The sequence below is a fragment of the Trachurus trachurus genome, assembly GCF_905171665.1.
Source record: "Trachurus trachurus genome assembly, chromosome: 7".
Taxonomy (NCBI): Eukaryota; Metazoa; Chordata; class Actinopteri; order Carangiformes; family Carangidae; genus Trachurus; species Trachurus trachurus.
This window is the reverse complement of record NC_139901.1, coordinates 24,290,586-24,318,512: the sequence shown is the minus strand read 5'-3', so window position 1 is coordinate 24,318,512 and position 27,927 is coordinate 24,290,586. Positions and strand designations below refer to the sequence as shown.

Sequence of the window (27,927 nt, the reverse complement as noted above, 5' to 3'; positions counted from 1 at the left end):
TTCTTTCTTTCTTTCTTTCTTTCTTTCTTTCTTTCTTTCTTGTGGCTTGGCTACATTAGCATCAACAGATTTGTGAATACTCTGATAGAGTGGCACTCACATTAGTTACAGGAACAATGACTTTAATGGATTTTCAGCACATATCAATAGATGGCTTCATATGTACAATATCATCGTCTGAATGATTTGACACAAATAAGGCATTTCAAGTATCGAAAACAACCTACTGGTATCACGTTTTTGGTGAATCAATCAGTTTCAGGGGAGCTGACACGTTACCAATTTTGAACTGGTAAAGTCTTTAAAGAGGTGATCGAAAAGGCAAACTAGTACCATACAAACAAGTGGTAAAATGTACAGTATCAAGACACACGAGCTGTACTTGTAAAACATCTCCCACGCGTGCTGCATCGGTTTTCGTTGCCACCACAACTGTCCATGACCTCGTCAAAACTTTGGCTGTGTTGGGTAAGAAGAGGGAGGGTCAAGACAGCATTCGGGGACATCGGATGAGCGATATTCACCACCACCATAAAGAAAGTTCATGTGCACAAGAAATGACAAACAATTTATATACAATATTTTTCCTCTTGGAATATTAAAAAGAGAAAATAAAATCCTGAGGGCTGTCAACTACTGGTCTTGCTCATCCCACGTCCTTTGATGTACTCCTCTCCTGTCTGGTGCCTCCTAGTAGACATCTGTCTCACTGATGTCTGACGAGGGACATCAGATGCTATCCCGATATTAATCCAAAAGCAGACATTCATGTTCCGTCTCAAAGTTGGAAAGAAATGATGAAAATGTATTCATTACAAGGTTATGATGAAGTTCCCCGCAGGCAGCTTGGAGCGTCAGTATTTTCAGAAGCCTTGAGCAGGATGTGCTTTATGTATTCTACATCTTTTTTTTCTTCTTTTTTTTTACACTTTAATCTGAGAAGTGTTCACATTTCTTAAAGCAACAATAGGTTCATTGTCTTTGTGGTAATTGGTCCTGTGACAGTGCTGAAAAGAGAAGGAAATACATATTTAAAAAGGATGTAAATATCACATAGAGATGAATATAAATCATATGTTTTGCCCTTTACAAAGCTTGCCAATTAAGACAGCTGAGAGAAATTAATTAGCATGACAGTGCCCCGGTAAAAAAATAAAAAATAAAGAAAAAAAAGTATGAGGCTGACCTGCAAATTAACCCTTGCACCAGAGGCATTCCCTTGCGTCCTTTCTGGAAAGTGTTAATATGTTGATGTTGTGTATGGCTGAGTGTTCTGGCAAGAAAGAAAGAGAGGGAGGGTTAGTGCTTTGTTATTAACAATCAATTTGCAGTGAAATTCAATCCTGGTAACTGTGGTGTTTTGTTGATGCCACTGCTGGTGTCGAATAGCGCGCTACATTTGTATCCCACTGTTCTGCTATATAACATCTTGTTTCCTGCGGTCAAGAGAGGTTATCTTACCCTTGTGGTTTTGATTTTGTTGCCGGCGTAGCACATCCAGCCGGAGTTGTCAGGGAGCGTCTTGCATTCCTCCCCCTCCAGGCAAGGCTCCATCTCACACCACCACTTCCCAATTACTATGGATGCTACAGGCAACAAAGACAAGAGAAATGGTGATGCAGGTACCTTTCACCCTAACAGAGTGCGAAGCCAGATAGCACAGCCCAGCAGTGTGCAGATAAATGGCCATTAGGTGGGCTGTAAGCTAGTCCTAATTATCAAATGTGTCATATTAAAGGTAACTTGGCCGTGCATGTCACATGCATGTGCTTGTTTCAAAACCATTGCTTATTACAATGCAGATTCTTTATTAGAAGCCAGTTGCACATGAATGCAGAGGGTGGAACTGATTCTTTTCATTGAGTGAGGGGATCGGTGGGTGTGACTGTGACTTGACTTTAATGCACGCCACATTTCTGCCGTCAGGAAAGAAAATTGCCTTAAATACAGGGTAAGTAGACAGTAAATGGTTTGTAATGTGTGACAGTGGAACAGAATCTGTCAGAGCTGACATTGAGAGACCTCAAATTCCCCCCGTCCGTTTAGAGATTGCTGTAATATTTGCAAAAGGATTTAAGATAAAAGCTGCAGGTGAGAGGTTTTCCTAAAGCCAATATGTGTTTTAGTCATGTCAGACCCCGCGCATCAAATCCATTTCTCACAAGGAACTGAATGTGCGTCACAGGCATTTGTCGAAGCATCTATAAAACCATTATAAAATATCTACACGGCCCCTATGTAATCAGCAGCGATCCCCTCTTTGCATTATGTTATTGACTCTTCCCTGAGGTATGATGATGCTACATTCAGCAGTTGTGTATATGGCTATCTGCTGTCGGAGTGAAGCTTAGCCCTGCAGATACCTTCTGCTGTCTGTCAGCAACAGAATTTGAATGTGACATTATCCAAGGTAATGTTCATCTTATCTGGGACAAGGCATTGCATGGGTGACTCGGGCTTTTATTTGAACAAATCTCCATATCTTTACAAAACGTAACAGCTTCGTATAATAGAGTACAGGTTTACCTGAATAAAAACGGAAACCATTCTTTCCCTGCAAGGCAAGCAGATTCAGAACTATGTTTTCCCCTCATGTAAACTCAGGACAGCACTGTAGTAAAACCTGATTTTTTAATATATATATATATATTTTTTTTTCTTCATCTGTTTTATTACTCACCATCAACACATGACGGTCTGTTTCTGGTGGTTCCAGCCACCTTCCCTGGCAGACAAGAACACTTGACCGTCTGTGACCGCTCCTCAATACGATTCTTATTACAGCATCTGTGAGCAGCAATTACTTCACATGTGCCCCCCTCTGATAAGAAGAACACACACACACAAAGACACACACAAAGACACATGCACAGAGAGAGAGAGAGAGAGACAACAAACTACATTAAGTCAGTATCTCAGGGGTGATCAAAACACAACAACACTTTGCCTTCTCAACTGGACATTGGTGGATTAATACAGACCATCACCACTGGTCGAAAATAAGACTATGCTACTCTGTATTTCTACCCCACTGTGTTTCCGGAGCAAAAAATCAACTGGTTGTTAGAAAATTAACGAACAGCGGTCATGACTATTATAAATCATTTGTTCAGTGATTGTGAAGCCAGTGTGAGGACTTGCTGCTCTGCTTTACTTTGCTGAATATTCTTGGAAACTGAATATATACAGTGGTTCAGATGAGTCAAAACATTTTAAGATGTCAGACTTGCTTCTGACAAACTGGATGGGACATATTTCAGTGTTTTCACATTTTTCTTTAAAGACTAAGTGAGTAATTAAAGTAAAAAATAAAATCATCTTTTAAGGCTTCATTATAAATCAGTGTCTGGTTTGTGACCCTTGTCAAGTTCCAGATGCCCATGAGTTGTTAGCACCAAAGAGACATTTCCTCTCTAAACCCTCTCACATGGTTTCATTTATATTGCAGCTCAAATGATTGAACGTGTCACAGAAAGGCAAAGATTAGAGAAAAGTCCCAAGAAATGAAAAGCAATTGGTGCGGCAGAGCTTTCCAATTAATCATCTGAAGACGCCGCACATTTGTCTCAGGACCTTTTGGCGAAGCCTTGACCCCCTAAAGGTTGGGAACGGAGAACTAAAACTGCCAAACTCAATAGAAAAATCAGCTCCCACAGTAAAATGCAGTTTAAACACCAGTATAACAACCTAACAATGCCACATATAATGATATACTGTATATGCAGGGGACATTGTACAGCTCAATCAGTCCTTTACTTTACTAATACTTTAGGTACATTCATCTGATAGGAAGGGTTTTGAATAGGGCTTTCATAGTTAACGCAATAAAGAGTAACGCCTGGAATCCACTGGCATCACCAAGATTTCTTGCCGGATGCAGCACCTCTCCAAAATGGAGGTGTTAATAGGCAGGAATTCAGATGATTGTCTTTATTGAAGAGGCAAGAAAAGAGGATGAACACCATACACAGACGGACCTCGCCCGAGCTGTTCTCAATCTTGCTTTCCATTGGATAGTGTCCTCTGACGGATTCATTTGCATAAAGTTGAAACTCGGTCAACTTTTGGACGTGCCGCAACTGCTCAAATGGCAGCGCCGCCTACCCAAAATGCTTTGCGGGGACTTCAGTGTAGTTTGACGCATTCCAAAGGAAATGAACAGGGATAAGCATGGTTAGTTAACATAAAATAACTTTTAACGCCACAAATCTTTTTGATGCGTGATTAAGTAGTACTAGCAACACAGCAGTAACGTATGGATGGCAAGAAAGAAACAGGTCCTTTGAACGGCAAGTTCAGCTTCAAAGTCCTGCCAGATTGACAAGACCAAAGTTATTTGCATTTACTGTCGATGTGTGTTTTCACAGGCAGTGTTTAGATCAGCCCAGTTTGACTTTGGGCACAGCATTGGTCTGCACCAGTATGTGAAAACACCCAGTTCCCACCAGATTACGTCGGGTCTTATACCACATGCTAGCCAAGCACAGCTGATGCTGAAAGCCCAGGCTCCTCCCCCTTGCCAAAAGCAGACCAGGCTGGATAGTTTGCAACATGGACAGCTGTATGGCCAATCCACCTCAGACGTTATTCTGGAGAAAATTCTGGACAGTATTTGTCCTTGTTTCAGATTGTTCCAGTAATAATAACCATACATAGAGCAAACATATTTGTGCACTACCATGTTGATACGAGTATTAAACACTTTGGGAGTTAACTATGGAAATCATGCAATTAATTGCGATTACAAATCGTAATTGATTCATAGCCCTGATTTTGAGTAAAAAATAAAAATAAAACATAGAAACGGCGTATATGTTACTTTGTAGCAAAAATATTGTTTCCACGACCATAATAATGAAAACATCAATCTACAACATCATATTCATAAATTCTTTGTTCTCAAAGGTTAATTTCATACAGTAAAATTGCTGTAAAACATCACCTAAGTTTGCTGTAAACATGAATAATTATTCCTGTGCCTTACACTCCTTCACTCTGTGAAATAGGCCCCTGCAGTTTGTTGAATGTAAAATATGATGGAGAGATGTGTGAGAGCTGTAAGGAGAAGAAGAAGAAGAAGAGAAAAAGAGGGACTGATAATCTATTAACAGGAGAGGCTTGCTTCAGGGTTATCATGAATATGAACAGTGGCTCCACCATGCAATTATCACCAAACTACTGGTTGTGCCCTGAAGGATGAGAGGACTGGACCGAGCGGACTCGACCCATCTCAACCGCCTGGCCCTCTTCCACCCACTGCACTCAGACTCTCCACATATGAGAGTAGTGCAGCAAAGGACCGTCTGACAATTACACCCGTCAGCATGACACAAGATCAAGGAGGTTGTAGAGAGAAAGAGCAGAGAGAGAGAGAGAGAGAGAGAGAGAGAGGGGAAAAAGTATCTGGTATATTGCCAGTAAAGTGATATGAAGTAATGTTTGACAATGAGCTGTGGGTTTGTGAAATGTGTCATGGCTACATTTGCATATATCGCTTTAACTACATTTGAATATTTTGGTTTGTGAGGGGCCTCCTGATGCAGAGCAGAGTGTTAAGAGTGAAAAGACACAGGCGTGCTCACTGTCTTAGGAGAAAAGATGCTGTAGTTACAGCAGCAAACAGCACTGAATCACTGCCTCTCAAAAAAAAAGAAGATAATTCAAATAATATAAAAGCAAAGTGGTGACAACTTATTTTATGAAAAGCTATATGTACAAGCTTAATGCTTGAACACATGAAACTTGAAACAGGTAATTGATCAGTCATCAGAAAATAACTGTCAACATTCTGTTTGTACCTTAAATGTAGAGGTTTCAGTTTTGAATGTGTTTTATATTAATTAAATTGAAGTATTTTGAGTATATTTAATCAAACCAGTCATGTGCTTTCATACATCGTGAGAGAAATTTTCTTTTCTTTTGTTAGGCGATAATTAATCCTTATACTGTAGATCAATGCAAACATTTTCATTTCTATTTCTAAGCCACCTTTCAAAGATTCGTACATGTGTACAAACAGTACACGGTGTTATAAGACACACTCCTGTCAGTGGTTAATGCATCTAACCATATAATTACACATGATTCAAGCCAAGTCACCACTGTATTATCAATCACTGATTATATAGCAGCCACAGATGCTTCATTGAACTAGCAGTCATTTTCAGTACCAATTACCAATTGTTAAAAAAATGACAAAGAATACCATTATAATTTCCCATAGCCTCGGGTTATATACAGTACTCCCAAGGATAATCAGTGTACTACCATATATCACAAAGGCAATCAAAACCTCACAACACCACCACCATTAGCACCAACAAATTGTTACTTTTTTAACTTGAAAAAATACAATCTATTAATCAATTAATTTTCTGTCAACAGATTAATTGATTGATCTACTAATTGCTGCAGTTCTTATACTGTTTATTATTTTTAAATAAAACAATTACTTGTGATTTGGTGCAAATAATTACAAACCATATATCACATGTTAATAATGAGGACCCAGAGTTATCGAACATATTTGAATTGCAAATCTCAAATCATGTGGGATTGCAACACAAGCAATTTTGAGGCTTGCCAAAAACTGGTTTACTGTTGTATATACAGCGGCGTTAACATAGAACACAGTATTTGTTCAACCCAAATCCAAACTAAGCCATAAAGTAGCTTAAATTCAAAGAAGAGAGAAAGTTGTGTGTCAGTTTCTGGATATAATTGAGCCATCATGTGAGCCCCTGTGGGGATTAACCAGCGCACAGCCCTCACACTCAACCCTCTGGATAGAAGTGGATCACTGGGCTTGTCTCACACCCGATTCTTCAACTTCTACTGAACTGGATTAAAAATGATCTTCATCTCTCTTTACATGCATGAAAAAAAATAAAAACTACGATAGACTTCAGAGAGAGACACTGATGTACTTGATATATACAAATGCATGCCAGGCCGCAAGTGTGAGTCAAGGGGATGGGTGTAAACTTTAGAGGAAGGTGTTCATTGGATGAGTATGTTTGTAAAAAAAGAAAGAAATCTATAGTAAAATTTAAAAAAAGGAAAAAAAAGTAGGGGAGGGCGGGATCAAGAAGGCTTTCTCTTCACTGCTTCTTGCCAAGTCGGCTGAGCTTCTCGGGGTTATCATGACTCCTGGCTCTATATTTCAGAAAACATCAACAGCCTTTGGTTTAACTTTAAAAAAAAATCCAGATCTTGTAGCTGGTCTGGGAGAACGCTGCCTGCTGTCTGATGCACTCAACAAAAGGGCATGTCTGCACAACGTTAATCGTGATGTACCAGTGGAAGCAGTGGGGCATCATTTGAAAACAACAGCCCACAGGGGTTTGTTCTTCTTAATGCATCTCCTTAATTGCATAAGACAGCCCCAGATTTCCTCTTTGATCTATTAAAAACACACTACTCAACAGAATTAACTTGCGCTGCTTGTTGCTTGCAAACAGAGCAAAGAATCGGGAGAGTCTATATTTGGAAATCATCACCTCCAAAGAATATATTAAAATCAAATAAAAATGCAAATCAGCGTGGTATTTCCAGCTGGCAGGTGTACTGGATACCTTTAAACAAAAGGGCTCTGCAACACTGACGCGCCCTCCTCAAGTTCACCCGTGGATTCAGCCTGTGACTACAACACGCTGCATGCTCCGAGACCCCGTCTTTGCATTCTAAATATTTCAGAGAGGAGACGGAGAATAACATAGCAGGAGATGAATGCTCTCATCAGGTGAGGACTGGAGCCAAGCAAGGATATAATTGTTTTCTGTATTTCCATTTCCCCCCATTATCAGCGGCTATGAACAAAGTCAGCCTGCCAAATAACAAGCAGGCTTCGGGGTGTGAGCACACACGCCCGTGTGTGTGTGTGTGTGTGTGCTTGTGTTGTCTCCACGGCAGCATTTTTGATTGACAGGATACAAGGGTTGCGCAGAAATTTGTCATTCATGGGGTCAGAGGTCGCTCAGAAAACAGAGGGTCTCAACTGGGACTGCCCTGTTTTTCGTTGCCATGCTCCGTGTTCCTGCCTCTTCATTACTCCGAGCCTGGAAACCTGGAGGTTGTCAGGAGACGAGGTGACCTCCCAACAAGGTGCAGCTCATTTCTTTAAGGTCTGAAAGGAGGTGAACAAGTCACACAACTTTGTGCGTTATGAGATTGCGGTTGTGTCGTGTTTGCAGGGGATGATTTTTTTCTCCTGGTGTTGTCTGGTCTCTTATGTTCATTTGATTTCCCCCATGCTAGGATTTCTTTTGTTGGTCTATTCTGGCCTTGGGAAAAAAAAGAAAAGAAAACGAGAAACGAATCATCCCTTAGAACAATGAACATCTGCTTTAGGCGTATTTAGTGTTACAGCCCTGCGGTCCAAATTTCTACAGTCTTGCCTGCGATTCTCTACGGCCTTGACGAATTCCTGGGCCACAGATGCCATGCCCCATTTTTTATGAATTAATATGAATTTGACATGAGAGCCGTCTTTGATACATAACCAAGTTAAGCATCATAACTTGAAAGAGGTCAGCTGTAAACTGGATACTCACGCTACTCACTCCAGATATAAATATTTACATTTACACACTGGTAGAAAGCAACAAAGTGCAAAGTACACATAAAGTTGGTGATTTCTACAGTTCATTGTGGTAAAAACACACAAAAAATCCTACATTTCCCACAATACAATTGTCTGTTAGCAGCCTTTAAAGTGCAAACCCCTTTGAAACCTCACACCTCCGGCTCCAGTTTGTCAAAGACTTTCTGCTTCTGACAGTTGTCCTTGTGACGGGTAGAAGCGCAAACTTAATTAAACCAAATCAGTGGTGCGTTTGTACTTCACCTGAGTCTTTCGCCTTTTTCTGCTATACTTAATATTTCTACCACACAGCAGTTCAGAGGAGAATATTGTGCTTTTTTTTAAAAACTTTTCTACAGGTAACTGACAGTAACCATGGTAACCACTTCTACACACACATACACACAAAACACACAGTGGGGTCCAGAAGTCTGTGACCACTTCTCCTGTCGAGGGGTTGAGCAGTCTTGAAACTTGTGAACCCCACTGAGCGTTCACTTTTGTGTAATGATGCATTTATTTCCTTCAAACCAACACCTAACCTCTTTATTATTATTATTATTATTATGCAACCACGTTCGCTTTTAGCATCGTCTAAACCCAACTTTCATTTTTAATAATTGTTGCTCAAGAACATGCGTTGTACTTTCCTTCTCAAGCCACAGTTGGTTCCTTAGACAGGTTCATTAGAATGAAAATGCAGTGAGAAAAACTGAAATCTTATTGCAGTGTAAACAGATTTATTTGCTTGTTTTATGAAAATAATGTTTTAAGAACCTAATTATGGCCAGAACATTATGAAATGGCTCATTTTACAGTACATCCACTATTTTTTTTTTTTTTTTTTTTTTTTTTTTACAGTATTATATTATTATTTGTAGCACAAAGTACTGTTTGGTTTTTCGTGGAGCCAACTTGAACTACTGGGCTGACTCCATCTGTCATGATATTACATATTAAGGCTCACTGAATTATCTGAATTGTAAATGAGTTGGAAGAAGTACTTCTTGGAGGTACAAAAGACAAGTACATTGTGTGGAGAGCCTGTTTTCTTGACAGCTGTTTCCAAGGGTAAAAAAGGTTAATGAATATTATACTAGGAGACAGGACCTTTGCCATTAGGGCCCAAACACTTTGAACTTGTGCATCAGTAAGTAATTACTTCCCTGTTGTATCTAAGTCAGATGACTGTCTTTCTTGTCTCGTGTTTAATGTATATTGTCATGTAATCACTTCCAAATGACTGTAACCACTGTCAATATTATCATGGCTTGTAAATTTGACGACATTGAAAATGAGGGTAACCTATGTCTCTCGAGAATAAATAAAGGTTATAATAATAATAACTTCTTAAGACACCTTTTTAAAAAAAAAAGCTTTTATTGTGTAATACTTTTCATTTCGATTTGTTTTGATGTGTTGTATTTGATTCATGTGAAGCACTTGTTCTAACACTTGCAATTTGCATTGAAAAGTTCTGGTGTCACTATTTATAAGTTGTTACATATACAGCAAAACTATATTATTCCAGCAGTTTTACACCTCTGTTCTATTGAACCAATTTTTCAACATCAGAATGACAAAAACATTTTAAATCATTGATTTCTGTCAGTTACACAGTGACACAGTGAGTTGTATGTCTACATTTGGCTGATAGTATTCAGTTTAATATTTGAGGCAAAATTGTGATATCACAGAAAGAAAAAAAAACTAATTGAAGTGGTCAACTCATCTCAACTCTATTATCTTTTCTGCCTTGGTCATCTATTTTATTCCATTTTTTCCCACCTATCATGATGCGACTAACATCTGTTTTGTCTTTGTTGACAGATGCTGTGAGAAAAAAGACTTTTGTGAAACTGAAGAAACCCTCTGGCGCTCTACACATATTCTCACAGAGGGATCTGCTTCGTTCGGGGGTTTACCACATGGAAATTTGTCAGAGCACTTAAGTGTGATGCTATTATCTCCCACAAAAGACAACACCTGGCATCAGCAGTGTCTCAGCTGCTGGATGGTGCGCGAGCGCTGTTGAATCTGTGGCACAATGAGTCATGCTTGGAAGCCAAAACAACGTTGCATCGAAATCCGATGAGTTATGGACAGAGTAGCCTGGATGAAGGCAGATGCTGTCAAATCGTGCATGACATGGGACGTGTAGCGCAGACTCTGAGTTTCCACGGATCTGTGGCTCCTTCCTGCCAAATGAATGTGAGCAGAGTTCACGTGGGACCAGTAAATGGTTCTTCAAACGTGATGAAATAGCCTTTGCATAGAGGAAAATGGTCAGTCTGTCTCAATAGAAATGTCACTATGCAATAAGTATGCAATGACTCGCTGTCTACTGTAATGAGCCCCGACTGTGTGGTTGTCTCTGGAGATGCTGATAGCGAGTATACCGTCTGAATGGCAACACTCCTCTGCCATCTGTTCCAGGCGTTCAACACTATTTGTACATGAAGAAAGAATCTGCACGTGCAATTTATTGGGTTTCTGAACACCATCTATCATCTGGGTACAACCTAATAATCTATAATATGTAGATTTAATGAATACAGTGTGCCACGGAAAGGAAAGCACAGAGTGAAGTCACTGTTACACTCCATGTACAATCCAAATGGAAAGCCTAAGGGACTCAATTTACCGTCTAACCTGTTTCTCTCCTGGGGCTTTGAATTCCAGTGACTGGCAGCCGGCAGGCATTACGTACTGAACGTGCACGCGGCGAGCACACATCCAAGTGCCATGTGACAATGTACCCTGATAGCCGTATGACATCTGACAACTTCCTATAACCTCCGAGTCCACCTCACACGGCAAGTCACAGCAAACAGAGTCCGTACCTGTGGTTAATTACTTTGTAGCGTAAAAGTCATTTACGAGAGACAGCAGGCCCTGATCTCCAAACCACAGCAGTCCCCGTTTTAGAGCAGCATGCTCACCCTTTAATGGGAAATGCATCCAAGGTGACCCATAATAGGCTCCACTTTCCCTCTGTGCATGCTCTCTGCAGACTTCCAAACCAGCAGGCTACAGCAGTTCTGTTGCTGACAGGAAATGGGAGTGCCAGATTAGAGAATGTCAAATTAATGCAGATGGAAGACAGTGAGAGGCACAAAATATGTGACTGCATGGTGTCAAATTGAGTGACTTTTTTTCCTGCCTTCTGTGAGAACATCTGAAGTCCCTGTAGTACTGTTGTTATTCTAGACATAAATGCTGAGGTGAAAGTGAGTGATACATTGCTGGATAAACTGCAAGATAAATTTGTTTCAAGGCTGGAAAAAATGCAGAGGACTGCGCGTTGATTTAAACCAGAGTTTGAAATATTTTGAGAATTATCAGCCGCTCGTGGAAAAGACAGAGATAGTAACGGTGTCAACACATGAAGATGCTTTTTTCCCTCAACAAACTAAGACTTCTTGCATGTCTGTGCTCAAGTTTACACTTTGTGTGTGTGTTTGTAAGAGAAAGTGCATGCGCCTGCCAGAGAGGGGGATCAAAACAATTTACAAGCAAAGAAAACTACCAATTTCTACTCTGAAAAAAGCACTGTCCATGACAAATAAAAGCATAGAAATTCATGAAATATGGCTGGCGGTTTTGACAGCGTATCACACAAGGAGGCCATAAGATTGGTCCTGTGCAGTCGGCCAAAGATGGGTGATACTTTATTGAAATGCAAAAAGGACTACTCGCAGAGCAGAGCTGGTGTTGTTTTAAGATGCATGAAAACTGCATGGAGCAGAGGAAGCCGCGAGTAGCTGCGAATGGGTTTTTCATTTGCATGTGAGCCTCAAAGCCCTGTCGTGTCTGTTGTCACACACACAACCCAGGCCCGGGACACTGCAAGACTGGTCCTGATCAAGGGCATTAAATGCTGTTCTGACTTTCAACGAGCAGGACCATGCGCATGAAAAACGCCCGTGGTTATTTGGTTTTTATGGTGGAAGATGTGTGGCTTGTTCAGCGTGACAGTAATGCACTGTACAACAGCAATCACACAGCAGCTTTCACGTCCATTAAACACACATAAACAACATGCATTATCCTCTCCAAGCACACGTTCACCTCTTGAGTTTTCCGGAAAAATAGGCAAACAGAAATTACAGTATAAAGAATACGTCTTTGCAGTCAGTGCAGCGTCCGTCATTTTTTAAATGTCATGCTGCTCCTTCTATCTAGCCATTTTCTCAGTCTGGCAAACATCCAAAACTGGTATTTCATATTTTTAGATCGCTTGTCCTGATGAAAGCCTTAAATTCAACGAGAAGAAAAAGGAAACAGAGATGGAGCCGAGTCAGAGAGCCTTTAGAGAACAGCTGCTCGCTTCTGATGTGACTGCTGACCCTCCCGCTGCCAGTCACTGTGCCTGCAACACGTAAACTGTGTAATAATGCATAATACAAAGGCTAAATGACCTTTCACGTTGCATGACATGTACTTTGAAGGTCTGGTTGTGGTTGATTATGCAAGATCTGCAAGCTGATAAGAGGTGGAGGGGGGGTGGATGGGGGGATTGCAGGGGTTGGTTCTTTACTTATTCAGTACAGCAGCACAACACAGATTGTCACATTCCTTTCATTCACATCGTTCTGCAATTAAGGAAGCTATAGAACATGTGTTTGTGTATAGTGAAACGTTTTCAGCCCTTATACTGTATATGATATAATCAGAATTAGACATATGCTTATTTTACTGAATGCCCCATTACATTTGAGTGAAATGAGAAAATCACAATAGGAAGCGTTAAAAAAAACATATTCTGTATTTCAATTTCCCCTTGTCAGTCCTTCCATCATGTTGTTCATATTTGATGATAGTGTATTTTCCCCACTTTTTGTCCCCTGTTTTCACACACACACGCACACACACACACCAGTCTCTCCAGGAAAGGTAATTGGATCTGTAGTGTAAATATGCCAGAAGCCTTATGGCACAACAAGGAGATATTAGAGAAGGAAGTAAAAGAAGAAGAAAAAAACCTGGAATCTGCAATAGAGCCTGATAAACCCAATATTAATTACTTTGCTTATTCTCATACTACCCTCCCCCTTGGAACCAATTAGTAAGTTGAGATGCTTCTTTTCAGTTTAATGAGGTCTAAGTAATGATAATGAATTTCATATTCTTGCCAAGCATTTAAAATAGGCTACCACAAAGGCAATGCCATATGAAATGATCTCCCCGGCGCAATTCCCATTCTGCAAAAAAAAGAAAGAAAAAGAAGTATTTCTTTCATTGAGAAAATCAAAAAAAATGAGAAAATGAGGCCCCATATTCACCAAGAGGATGAATTAATAGAAGTAGTTTTTCTCCATGCTGATACCACACGGGGACAACGGGGGTGTTAGTCATATGGAGGAGGAAAAAAAAAAAAAAAAAAAAAAACTCAAAATCTCCAGACCCAGTTTTAACTAGATTTTAATAAACAATGTGTCTAACAACTGGGTCGCGAAATCCTCACAAACACGTCTGCATCCCGGCACAAATGGCCAACTGTGAAGTGACAAAAGCCCTGTTCGTTGTCTAAAGAGCAGGAAGAGCCTGAGGGCTGCCACACCTTGAACATCCTCTAAAAAGCCAGAGAGGGAGAAAACAGCCTGTGACAAACTTGTAACATCTCCTCCACTTCCACATAATGTGGGTTAAGGGTAAAAACCTGACAGCAGGGTAGCCTTTTACCTTGGCAGGGAGCATATTTGCTGGAATAATTCTCAGTGCACACAAGACAAGAAGGTCTGAACTCCCTGATATAATATTTACAAACAGTGGGGACGCGAGCTATCATTAATTCACCAGTAGTTTTTTGTTTCATGGGGGAGAAATGTTGCATTAAAGAGAAACAGTTGCTCACACATGAACTCGCAAAAGCATGTGCAGCCACTGACATCAGCAATTACTGAGAAGTGCGGTGATGGTGTGATCCTTTCCATTGTGAGGGCTTGTTTTGATTCACAGGCGTGGGAACAAAAGATGAAAGAGGTTGGGCTGATTTTTTTCCCCCCTGTATGTTATCAATCAAGAGAAAATTTGAAGTACTTGAAGTGTCATTGTGCTGGGAATGACAGTAGTCTGATATCCTGTAACTCAGTGGGTTTAAGGGTTTGACTCCAAAATGGGACAAACCAAAGCTAAATAATGGACAGAAGAATCCAGTTATGGTGATGTACAGTGTCTCAGATAAGTGGTGTATACTTTTCCAGCACCGAGAGACAGAGAGGTGGCTGACCTGACTGCAAGTGGAGGGGGTACAATGATAGAGGTGGCTGTTGGGAGAACAAGGCAGGGGGAGAGGGGAGGCTTCCCGATGGGCAGCTACACAAATTGGGCCAGTGGCTTCATGTAAAGAAAATAAAATATAAGAGAGAAAAAGAAGGAGAGAGATAGATGTGGCTGTGCTGTGCTGTGCTGTGCCGATCGGCCCAGTGGAGCAGGCTGTGCCGCCCACTCCGGTTCCCTTGTGTCCGTCTCACTCTCACACAAACCACGTCGTCCTGCTCAGTCCTGCAGCTCCGTCCGCCCCGTTTAGTATTTATGTGTCGGTGCCTTTATCATCGTTTAAACACTGAGGCAGCCAGCGGTGGACTGTGGCTGACTCGTTTTTCACACGAATAAGAAAGTAAAAAAGTTCTGGTTGAGAAAGAAATTGTCCAAGACAAATTTCCCAAAGTGGGACAATAAAGTGTATCGTATCGTATCGTATCGTATCGTATCGTATCGTATCGTATCGTATCATATCGTATCGTATCGTATCGTGTCATGTCACAGCGTATCATATCGTAAAGCACCAGAGTGGGTTCAAGACCTCAGTTCCCAGCCCAGCTTCCAGTTCATCCAGTAGGCATTAGCAATACAGCAGCAGACACCATGCAAGAAGAAGCTGTCTGAGCTTATTAAGCAAGATAATGTTGTATGTTTTTTTTGTTGGGTTTTTTTTCTACTCAGATTTAATCAGAAATTCTAATATTCTAATTAAAGGACTCGGAGTCTGTGTGATCAGCTCAGATCTACAGAAACTTTATTTCAGAAACATCCAGTGAAGAAAGAAGCTGCCACTAAAGTCCAAATCTCTCTGCTGGCTGCTGTGTATTTGCTGCTGCACTGTCCAGTCTGTGAGAGAGTCTCACTCATCTCTCACTCTCTCTGTCTGTGGTTACAGAGTCTCGTTTTAGAGCTGCTTTGTTGCTGTAGTTGTGGACAAGTATGAAAAAGATGTTTCTCGTATAGTTTTTCATCTTGGACTTCTCTGATGATTATGTAAATAAGAATTAGACTGTGACATTACAACATGATATGTGTGCAGGTGTCACTGTGTCATTGTGTTGTCACCGAAATTTAACCTCTGCGCTTGACGTCATTCATGTAAACGGTGACACATCTCCATTCCTGCAGGGATGTGCCTCCCCTGATGTCCTGTCCTGCCCCCACGCCCCTCCCCCCTCTACCAGAGTCAGGAGGTGATAGGCTGGTGTTGACTTATGACTCTCCCGGATCATGTATTACTGAATGAGCTTTGTGGTTACACGCTCAAGGCGGCTGGACCAGAGCCTCTGGTTTAAGTGACTGTTAGGGAAGTCACTCAAATGACATCAAAGAAACATGAAACATCCACAAAGAAATGACAGTGAAGTGACAGGAAGCTACTTAAAAGAGACAGAAAACAACACAAATAGATGCAAAATGAGACACATGATACAGAATGAATAAAAAGAGAAAAAAGACAAACCAACCACAAAGACAGACGGAGAGGCTTCAGCATTAAGAGCCCGCATGGCATAATCTGCCAAAGCTTGTGTACTTACAAATACCAGCTATTTAGTCTTATGATTTCACTTCAGAATATTTAAAGTTGTTAGTTTGGCATTCATTTATCACACTGAATTAATAATGTAAGTATTAATAATGCACTCTTTATTATTGCCAAGTCCCAGCTCTTACTCATTTCACAAATGTACCTCCCCGTTCAATGCTGGAACTGTCTCCAACCCTGGTCTTATGTAGATGCACTTTTCACTGCAATGAAAGTTTAATACTAATTACACCTAACATCATCATTATACATTAATTAGTATGAAAAATTTATATTATCCATAAACTGTGCTAAGAGGCCTGTAATTCATTTTTAGATCAGATGAACGTTAGGCAGGCTCAATAGCTTCTCAGAACAGTGTTTAATTGGAGGAAAAGCATTTATTTGGTTTCCTGTTTGCACACAACAAAAGGATTGTATCTGTAACGGCTGAGCTTTGTCTCTGACTATTTCTGGATTAAAGCAAGCTGAAGCCTTGTATCAGGACGTAGGGGTTTTCAGAGTCAAGTATCCCTCAGCTATGTCGGCTGTCACAACAACATATTCAGAAAAACTGCTGCTATCTGCTGAGCAAAATAAAGAGAAACTAAAAAAAACCTTGATAATGAACCCAAGAGGACGCACTGCTTCTTATACATAACTGAAGTGGCTGGAAACAATCAGTGCAGTTCTCAAGCAAAACATCTCCCACTCTTCCTGAACAGTAAATGCCACTGAGATACAATTTGCTTGTAACATAAACGTAAATGTAAACGATTTGGCTTAGTGCTCCAGCTGTTTTAATTCACGCTACCCTGTGATCCACATCATTACAGCCTTATTAGTGTAATGCAGACAGTTTAACTGCATCTTGCAAACTCCAGGTGTAATAATACACATTTAACACTGTGATGTGGCAGATACGAACTGTTAGATGAACCACATTAGCCTGGTTGGCTCGGCTCTTATACCACTGTTTGGTGTCTATAGCTTTTTAAATAGTAAAAATATATCTCACATATATTTAAAACCATAACATCATGCCTGGTATATTGCCACACTAAACTCGGACAAATATGTTAAATATTGAACATCACCATGCATTTAGCTAAAAGCACTGGTGCACACATGCTGAATGTTAGACCTGCTACAATGTTTTGTTTAGTTTTTTCTCAGAAAAAAACTTAATAGGATCTTCAGGCTCAAGGTAACACAACAGTTTGTTGCTGTGTTTTCCTGTCTACCTTTATTTTGAGTCACTGATACTATGAATAAACCCAGACACAAGGATGAGGTGTCTTTGTGTGTGAGTTTACTGTTAAAATAACATGACAGTAAAATCTAAAAACGAAGACGCCTGCAGCAACTGATGATGAGGAAATGTATTTTTGTGCAAAATGATCAGTCACATATTTCAGAAACAGAACTGGAGCGTGAGTTTGACAGCGGAAGCTCAGGGGTCATGAGCTTGACAGCAGAACAGCAGACTGCTGCCAGCACCGAGCACACAACGACGCTGCAATGACCACAAGACAGTGACTGACTTGTGATCACTGTGCTGACTAATTTCATGTGCAATAGAATATGCACATAAACAGAAAACATGAACGTGTAACATTCAGCAAGAAATCTCTATGGGCTAATGTTGTGTAAATGAAAAGAAATGCAGCTTTGCATTTTCCTCACTTCACCAAAAAAAAAAAACAGCCATGACAGCAGCACTACAATCTGTATCGAACCATGAACTTTGCCTTGCCTTGAAACACCCCCTTTTATTAATGCTTGGGGACTCTGGCTAAGACAAAAAACATCTGGTGTAGACATGGGAGAGAGAAAGTTGGCTAATTAATTAAGCTGTGGGCCGCAGAAATTCATTTTGCACATAAGCGTTGTGACCACAAACCATAGCCCCTGTACAGAATTGGCTGAAAGACTTCAATTAAACATGCTGTTTAAACAAATATCCACAAGCTTAGAGGAGCTCTCTCTTATGAATAATTCATGCCCTGAAAGAAGGAAAATAAATGGGAAATACTGAAATATGTAAAACCTATTTGTAGCTGTGAGCATACAGTAATAATTAGGGCACTGATTGTCCTGAGATTCATTAACTTAAGAATATATTTTTCTTTCAGGGCTAACCAAGGAAACTACATGAATAAGCGTGTTTCTGGTATAATCTATCCTGTGCAAACTTTGCCTGTTTCTTACAACAGAGCCATTATAGCAAACAAGATCCACTTTTAAGGACATAAAATAAGAAGTTTCTGGTGCTTTACAGAGCGGTCAGTGGTCTCCCGACCTCACAGCAGCATGTGTAACAGCATCAGGACAAAGTGGGTTTGCTGAGCTCCAGATGTGAGGAGGCCTCAGGCTAAGGCTGCACGCCACTTCCCATTGGCGCTGCGGCGAAGCAGCAATGACACTAGTGAGAGCATGGTTGAAAGGAAGTCTAGGGGAGGGGTGGAGGAAGATGTATGTCAAAATAATGTGCCTCCAGGATGCATTATATAAGGCTATTAAATTGTCAGTGTCTAAAACAGTGCATAGAGGATACAACCTTTGTTTGTGACAGCCGAAAATCCATTTTTCATGTTTGTTTCATTGTGAGCTTTACCAGCGAGTGGTTTCTTTTGTTGGAGCACATGGAGGGGTGGGGGGGAGGATAAAAGTCCCGATCTTCTACTCCTCACTAAAGCTACTGAAAAGGAGACATGACGGATTCAAACAGTATTTTCACCCCAGAAAAGAAATGAAATTATAGGGACACTCCATATATTAGAAGAAAACTGATATTAAAGTTGCTTGACATTGAAATTACATCCATGGTGAAAAGGCTCATCCCTAAGAGGCAGTGACAGGGCTGAGGAGGCATGAGGGAGGGTAACTAGGGGAGGACTATCATTGAAGGTAACAGTGTGAGGGGAGAGGAAGACAGTGAAATGGATATCACACAGAGTAAAGTATTTATGACTTAAGTCTGAATAAATTATAATATACAGTGGATACTTACAAGTGAGTTACTTCTAGTTTCTGCCTCTCACCATATCTTATCTGGTTATGCACGTGCACTCGCCGTTGCTGCTGCTGCTGCTGCTGCACACGGTACAGCGGCCACGAGGAAAGACATTATCTGTGCAGTGCTCGCAGATCGATGACCTTTCACTTATGAGCAGTTTGACCCTGCAAAGCCAACAGTTGGTGGGAGAGAGTTCATGAGCGAGCAAGGCCAGATCAAGCGGCCTGCCGTCCTCCTCTTTGTCATACACTCTTGTAACACCTCCACATGCACTGCATCACTTATGGCAGTCTATTCCCCTCACTGGAAATAGACTGATGCGCTACACATTCAGTGCACCTTTTGTTCTTGCTGCTCGGAAGCATACGTATATTTCTATCTTTACCAAATATCATACACCACATGGACTGAAAAAAAGTGAAACCTTGTCACAAACACAAAAGCATATTCTCAGGTTTCCACTTGCTAGATTTGTTTTTAAAATTGATGTAAGTAGGAGGTTTTTTTTTCCTTTAGCAAGTCAGTTTTATAAACTTGGAATAAAAAATCTCCGTCTGTGGTTTCGCATAGACGCGTTCAAGGGGTCGGGGAAAATGCACGACCCCAAAAGCAACATCTCTGCCCGGTACTTTACAGATGCATGACAAACACAATCTGTTCTCTTTTGTGCACCGTTCACGCTCTTTGCACCAAATAAATACAGCACCTTATGAATCATACCGCAGAGAACAACACTGCCTGCCTGTACCGGGGAAAGCAGAGAACAGCCGTAAGCGTATCTGAGAGAGTGGCAGGCACCAATCTGTAAGTACAGCTGCAGGGTGAAAAGCAGGCCGCCTTGTCCGAATCACTGAGCATACACACAAGCGTCTATGAAAGGGTCATCCAGCTAATGGACTTGTGGACACACCGTCTTCGCAATAAGGCTGCCAATATGTCGGTGCATGAGTGAAGCAGCTTCAAATAGGCTGTCAAAAGAAGTTATTGCTGAGAGAACCCATTTGGAGTGATCAACACAATGCTGCTGATAAATCTGCGGTCTATGCCTTTTTCTCACGCAACAGGTGTTTTTGTTTGCGCACAACCAACGAGTTTTTGTGTGTGTGTGTCCTACAAAGCCATCAGGTCAGAATTTAGCTGTTTCCAAAGTCACTGCATGTGATTGACTTGCAGTTTCCTAAACAACATCTCCCCACAGATCTAAATTTCTATTGGCAAGGACACAACTGATCTCTCGCCCCCTGTAATCTCGATTTCCTCTGGTAATACCAGTCACCGTGAACTTGTGGCATTTCGCTGCCTTTAATGATTGGCCCAGTGGTCTGCAACCAATGGCCTTCTTGCCACCAATTCATGACCCGTCAACCCCAATCCTCCCACCAATCCAACAGGCGCACAACACACAGCACAGAACAAATGTCCCAGTGTCAGAATCAATCCAGACAGGCATCCCATCCTCCTCTCATAAAACTGGCATCTCATTTATCCAGGAGTGAGGACTAGCCATACTATGGTAAATGGAATGACAGGGCATTTACACTTTTAGTAGCAGAGGGTCCTGAAGGATTTGGATTTTTCGCTTTGAACTCGTTTTCTCCAAAGAGGTTCCTGAATGCACATTTGAAATATTAATTCCATTTCCCTTTTGTTGACACGAGAACGCTTTCTAGAAGATATCCTATTTGTGAGTGTCCTTTTCTGGTTTATTTTTTTATTTTTTTTTGTATGTTTTCTCTCCCCTCCAATACACATGTGCAGACATGAGTAATGAAATGAAGGTGTTGGAACAGGAAGTCCTCTGACTCACAATATTGAGAGTATTGAAAAGACCTCTTGCTGATATGCTTGAGGTGCACCGGCGCATAGAGGAAATAACAGACACCAAGGACCTGCACGCTCATGCAGCGACTTCTCCCTTTGAAGTTCTGACAGCATTCGGCTTCCTCTCCTCTGTTGAATCCCGAGATCATAATTATTTACCATAACCGTGGCTCACATCCGCCTGATGAAAACAAAAGTTCGACCGTAATGTTTCGGTCATATTCTATTCAGTGCAATTTCACAGGGAGCACAATCGCACAGATCAAATTGAGGGGGAGCAGTGTAGCATGAATATCAGCTGTAATAGCTCAAGAAGGAAAGTGCAAAAGCATTCATTGTCTATCTGCGTGGTCTTCAGTACGAAGATTCACTTGCTATCAAGGCCAAATCTTAATGAAAAACAGCAACTGTACAATGGGCTTGCGAAATAATTGGTTGTTAGTCTAAGCTGAACTGCTAATACAATAATGAATGTAATGACTTAATACAATCAAGATAGAAATATGAACCCAGAGCAAAATGAAGTGTTGCTATTTTCTCTGTGTCTGTGACAGTCTAATTAAACACATAAGCAGCCAAACCCAGCATGCTACAGTCAAGCACTCTAGGAGAAATAGCGGCAAAGTGGAAAGCAACAATTTCACCACAGTGTAATGCTTTTAAGAAATTTGAACAGAGCAGGAGAGGGAAGCGCCCGAGCTCTCACCGATCATGTGAATGGTGGTCCGCCCAGGCCTCGTCCCATGATGCTGCTGGATGGTGTCGTAGAAAGTGGCCTGACACAGCTGAATGGCAGTCACACTGACCCAGAGACACAGGCAGAGCAGCCAGGACATGACAGGACACATCTGCTGGAGATCACCAAAGGTGGCGTCAATGCACAACACATCACGCTCTCAACCTATGACACACGCAGACTCATGGAGTCATGGAAAAAATATATACATACATCCAAACACATCAATTCTGACATTGTATAGCAGCATTTCTATGTCTATAATTGGCCTTAACACCCTCAGTGGAGCCTTTTAGTCATCGGAATTTATCATTAGCATGATTATATAAGTATGACTTCTTCACTGTTTTGTCTTCCTAGTTTGCCCTGTCTTGTCCCTGAGCCACAACGCTGCAAATGTGGAGTGATCCCCAGGGAGTTTTTCCCATGCAGCAGAGATTTCCCCTGGCAGGCTGACTCCCTTCAACTCCTGAGCTGTGCTCCTGCCTCAAAACCAGAATCAAACTTAAAGAAAAAAAAAGATAAGATTTCGCAAGCATCTGGCAGCTGAGGCTTTTCTGTATCTGTCAGAATAATGTGACAGTGACACAGCAGTAATAGGAATCAAAAGCCTTGTAATGTTTCACCATGCTGTTTAGATAAGAAAGGAGAAAAGGAAAAGGAAAAAAATAGAACAACGAGGAATGCTCCTGGTCATAGGAGAAGGGTGGCTGTGAAGGAAATCTATGAAGGAGAAAATACAAAATGTTTCAACCCTGAAATTGTTTCAGTATTTTTTTTTTCACAGCTGCAAACTGCCAGCAAGCATTAGATCACAGATCATCTATAAATGTATTAATACACACCACAGGATATTCAGAATATATCACTGAGATGCATTTGGATTTGAATTCTTTAACATGTGATTTCAACGTGATATTGGATCATTTTCAACTGTATGAAAACTTTTATCAAACCTTATAGGGAGGACAAAAAAAGTGCCTTGCAGATAGGCTGGAGCCATTGAGTTCTGTACATGCCTATAAATTATTGAAATTCTCAAGATCCTAATAAATACTTTAAGTACCTCCATATGCATTGTTATTGTGACAATAGAACAATTCAGATAATTAAAAAGAAAAAAAGCTGAATAAACAACTTGAATTTAACAACTATTCCTTGCATAAGCAATCTAAAATCATACCATAGAGTGAGATAAAATAAAACAGCACTTTAGTTATTTCAGCAGTGTGCCAATATAAAAAGCAGTTATTCCACCTGAGCACAGGTCTTACATATTGCATTTAAAACCACAATGATTTCTTTTTGTCTGATAAATCTTCATGCAAAAATCTATACCTCCTGCCTTAGAATAGAAAAAAAAAGAATAAAATCTTACCTGAGCAACCCAACAGAGAGAGAGTGTAAATATCTCAACAGAATGACATAAATCCATCCATAATGGTGCTCATGTTGATCCCATCCAATAACTCTGAATTTGGCTCGAGGAGGAAACTCCACTGACTCTGCCTTGCCTGCTCCACACTTTGATAGCAACAGTCCAGTGATTCAGAAATGACCGTCAAGCCAGAGTCAGGAAATAGATTTACAGCTCTTTCAATTCCACCTTTGAAATATCACTGCTCCCACTGACACTGAATTCATTTGCCCCTTCGCATTTACAGGCACGTGCGGAGTGCTCCTTAATTAACTGTAGTGGAATCTCTTCTTTCACCGTCTGCATCCTTCCAGTGAGAGGCAGCCTCTGAGCAGCAGCTCTCACTGAGTCCCCCCTTAGCGAGCACTAAGAAACAAATGTTCCCGTACAGCCTGGCTGAGTGTAAAGACTGTATCACATGTCTTAAAGCCAGACTGCCTCTGGATTAGATGGCATGGTGGCACTCCACCTGATCATACGCTTCTAGCAAATGCAAATCAGGGAAACTGGCACCACTCACGTTGCTCTGACCACATGATTAACAATTATTTACATTTAGTGACATTTTTTTTTTTTATCATTATCATTATTCCTGTTGAAGACACATACTCCCTCTCATTCTTTTCCTTTTTTTCATTTATTGTCAGTCTCTACTCTGTCCTACATTTAAGAGTGAAGAGCATGTGTAGATGATCAAAAGAAAGCCTGACAAGAAAAGTCCATATGTTCTAGCACCAGATACAAGCACATGAGCAGGGAGAGAAGTAAACCCTGAGTCCTTAGCTTACCTTGGTGGTGCTACAGGAAGGCGCGTAAAAGAAGATTAGGAAAGGACATGTTTTCACATGCTGGGAAGAAAGGAAAATTTGAAAGCGGATTGCGTGGAGAAATAATAATGTTCATTCAGCTAAAGGTAATCTTCACCTACAGTGGGGGAGTTCTTCAGTCTATGATGGGGACGTAATGGTGATCATGGCAAAGACGGGGAGGTGAGTGCTGTTATTTGGAGTAAATCAGCACCGATCTAGATGTGTGGGAAGTGGCTTGATCCGCCCCGTCCCCCATCATCCACCTTCACTACATGGTGAGCTCTACTTTTGCATTGTGTCTGGATTTTTTTTTTATCACTGGCATGCAGAACATGCCCAAGGCCTGCGGTTCACACTGCCATCGCTACAGCATAAAGACTTCACATTTTATTTTGATGCTTGCTCAGGAAGACAGGGTGCATTCCTGGTTCAGGAAGGAGTGAAGAATACCCAGAGTGAGGGGAACAGCAAGAAACTGCTTGAAATGTAGGCACACTACAGCACAGCATTAATGTCTGAGGCTTTGGTAGAGTCAACTCTGTGCAGAGGGGATTTGGGACATATAGGAGGAAACCAAATAGCATAAATTGCTGAGTTCTTCTGGGCAAAGCAATAGTTTCTTTTTAGATGAGGGACAGTCATCATTGTTTGAAGCCATTCTCCCATGTTGATACTGTGCTTTGAAACATAAGGACTGAACTTAATTCAAGACATGGAGAACACAGTGGGCTGTGTATATCAAACAGAAACCACTGGAATCAATAGTATCATTGATCTCCGTTTCTGTGACGCACACAGACAGTTATTCACAACACTTGGGAAGAAACATTCACTCACTGGAGCCTGGAGAATAACACCAGGCTGAAAGGCAGTGCTTTGCTGCCCTCTCTGGTTGAAAGCTTCACCACTGTTATGCCTTAAAACCACACCTACAGCAGTGATGTCACTGGGTCCTGAAGTACACCTGTGCACTGTGGACAGGTGAGAGGTTAAAGCACATTATGTCGGTAAACACAGGGTTTAAAGAGAGTTTCAGCTGCTCTCATACCACCTAACACCAGAGCATCACCAACACCTATACTGATCTCAGAGGTTTTTTTTTATATACGTATATATATATATAATTTAACACAGGCTGATTTACAGTTATGAGGTGGAAAGCCTTGTGTCACAGTTTCTAAGGTAAATCCATGATTAATAATCTCCTTATCAACATATTTTCATTAGCTTACCATTGCATTTGCCAACATATTCAACATTTCTTTTTACTTCTCTCAGTCACTAAATCCACTGCCTTGGAGGACTTGTTGGCTTTTAACCAGAAACAGCAAATCTTAATTGTGTTAATTCTCTGAATTAATCTATGCATTTAAACAGCAATACAAGACCACAGTGCATACTCAGAGGAGTGTGTTCATGTATCCAGAACAATTTTCTTTTGGCATTGATCCTATTGAACATACCAGTCTCTGATACTTAGTTGGCATCAATAATTGTCAGTCTGTCCATCCTTAATGTGCAACGACTGTTTATAAGAGGAAAACAGTATAGTCTCTTTATTCCTTTACAAAATAAAAAAGGTTTCTGATCTGTTGTAAAGTTTAATTCAATTATACAAAGCCTCTCTCAACATGTCAAGAGGCCTCTTGGTGCTTGTTCAGAAATAATGAGCTTTATTATTTTTTTTATTTAATATAATTTTTTTGACTTTATGGGTGTTGTGGGCCAATTTTCACCACATTAATCCTAGAACTCAAAAACCGTACAGTCATCTCACAGTTGGTCAAAACCATTTTCTTTGTCATTAGTGGTTAATCCATGAAAAAGGTCAAAACCAAAAGGTTTACGTGATGTTGTGTTAGTCCCATGAATTCTAACAAAAACTGGACTTTTAAAGCTAGCCTATGGCTAGCACTTAACTTCTCTTGACCCCAGAAAAATTCTATGGAATTAGCTACTAGGGCTGCCAATCGATTTAAAAAAAATAACTAATTAATCGCACAATTTTCTGTAATTAATCGCAATTAATCAATTAAGCGATTAAATTAACTTCCAAACAGGCAAACAAGTGATGAATAACAGTGCTACAGCAGGTATATCGGTTTGCCTGGTTTGCCTGCACACGTCACCAAAGGTTATGGGTCAGCCGCCACTGGAAGTAAACAAAATGACGTTATTACGTTAAAAAACTATGAATGCGTTAAATGTTTAAAATGAATCGCCCAAATTAATGTGTTAACTTTGACAGCAATAGTAATTACAAAAACCCATTCCAGCAGTTGCAGGTATTAGTGCTGGTGCTGGTGCTGGATGCGGCTATGACTGAGGCGAACAGTGGCAAGCTATTCCCGCAAACCTGCATCTTGGCTTACCGTGGACTTGAACCGAAAGGTTGGCACGTCACAGTCATTAGCTCTACACGTGTTGAGCAGTGAGTGGAAACTCACGGCATCCATAATTTGTTGGGGTACGTACAAACACACATAACATGTCCCATTAGCTTACCAGCTAGCGGAGTTACTCTGTTGGGTCTAACAGAGGTCTAACTTGTTTGTCAAAAGGTCCAATAGTTGTACGTAGTTATGTCAATAAATCAATCCTCCTCCCTTGCTAATACACTGGGACAAGGACAGTAGTCCAATCAAATGGCCTAGTTGAGCTATAACCACAGCTCGACTTAACTGTGCATGTAAACGTACTGAGCGCCTCTATCTCTGTCTAGGCTCCAAGGTCACTGTTCCTGCTGACACACAACTTTTAAAAATGCTCAGTGTAGTTTTTTTTTATTCATGAGATACTTAATTTGTATAATAAATCTACATCTCTACACATTTGCTTCACATTCTGCATTTGTGCGCTACTTGTTGTGTCCAAAACATTGCTGTAAAGTCATGTTTCAATGGAAACAAAGACACTGCTCTTCTTTAGTTCACACTGAATGGTCCACCATACACTTATCTGCAGAGGATCCTGGCAGCTGCAGCTGCAGATTCGCTGCATAAAAACATTTGCAGTTATTTTACAGATGAAGACATGTAACATGATAACAGCGCTGAAAATGTTTGGTCCACGAGGGGCTTGTGCACACACTGCCATCTGGGTGCTGTAGTTAAGCAAATGTTACTCAAACAGAGGTAAATAGGCTGTTTGTCAAGGACTATTTTCAATGTTAGATTAATAAACGTTTGGTGCCCTAGTGTCAGAGTTAACAGCAGCAGGGTGGTTTATGTGAGGCTAAGCACAGAGCCTCTGTTCATGGAGGCATTCAGTGCAACAGTTTGGTTGGATGAAGGGTTTTTAATGGTTTTTGGACATCAACAGAGGTCTTTGACATGGAACAGTGAGCTATCAGGCTTTGAATACACAGGCATTATGTGTTAGTAGGATCAACTGATTGCTGGTTTGGTTTTTGGGATTTGTTCATAATACGTAAGAAAAGTATGGATTTGTTGAGGCTGATGGTTGCAGCACAGGCAGAAAAGGACCCCGGCCCACACACATACATGCGGGCAGGTGCAGAGGAGGAACTTTAATAGATAAAATGAAGAAAACCAGACTTTAACACAGATGGATGGACAAGCAGGTAGGCAGGCAGACAGCCAGGTAGAGGCGACAGCTTACTAGGCTACAAGCAGGTAGCAGTCACATAGGGAAAACACAGAGACACAAGCAGATGATCTGACAAGGAGCCAGTGGAAATAGCTGGTTTAATGAGGAAATAGCTAGGATAATGAGGAAACTGGAAAACTGGT

At 40.9% G+C, this 27,927-nt stretch overlaps 1 protein-coding gene across 1 annotated transcript; it reads right to left on the bottom strand.

The window, feature by feature from the left end:
• Positions 1–132: 132 nt before the first annotated feature.
• LOC310988502 (chemokine-like protein TAFA-1) lies at positions 133–22,636 on the bottom strand. Its single transcript, XM_083975137.1, has 5 exons — positions 21,920–22,636; positions 2,681–2,821; positions 1,462–1,586; positions 1,187–1,273; positions 133–1,007 (listed from the first exon to the last, which is right to left on the bottom strand). The coding sequence occupies exons 1-4, from the start codon at positions 22,059–22,061 to the stop codon at positions 1,241–1,243; spliced, it is 441 nt and encodes a 146-aa protein (XP_083831263.1). The 5' UTR covers positions 22,062–22,636; the 3' UTR covers positions 133–1,007; positions 1,187–1,240.
• Between the last annotated feature and the right edge of the window lie 5,291 nt (positions 22,637–27,927).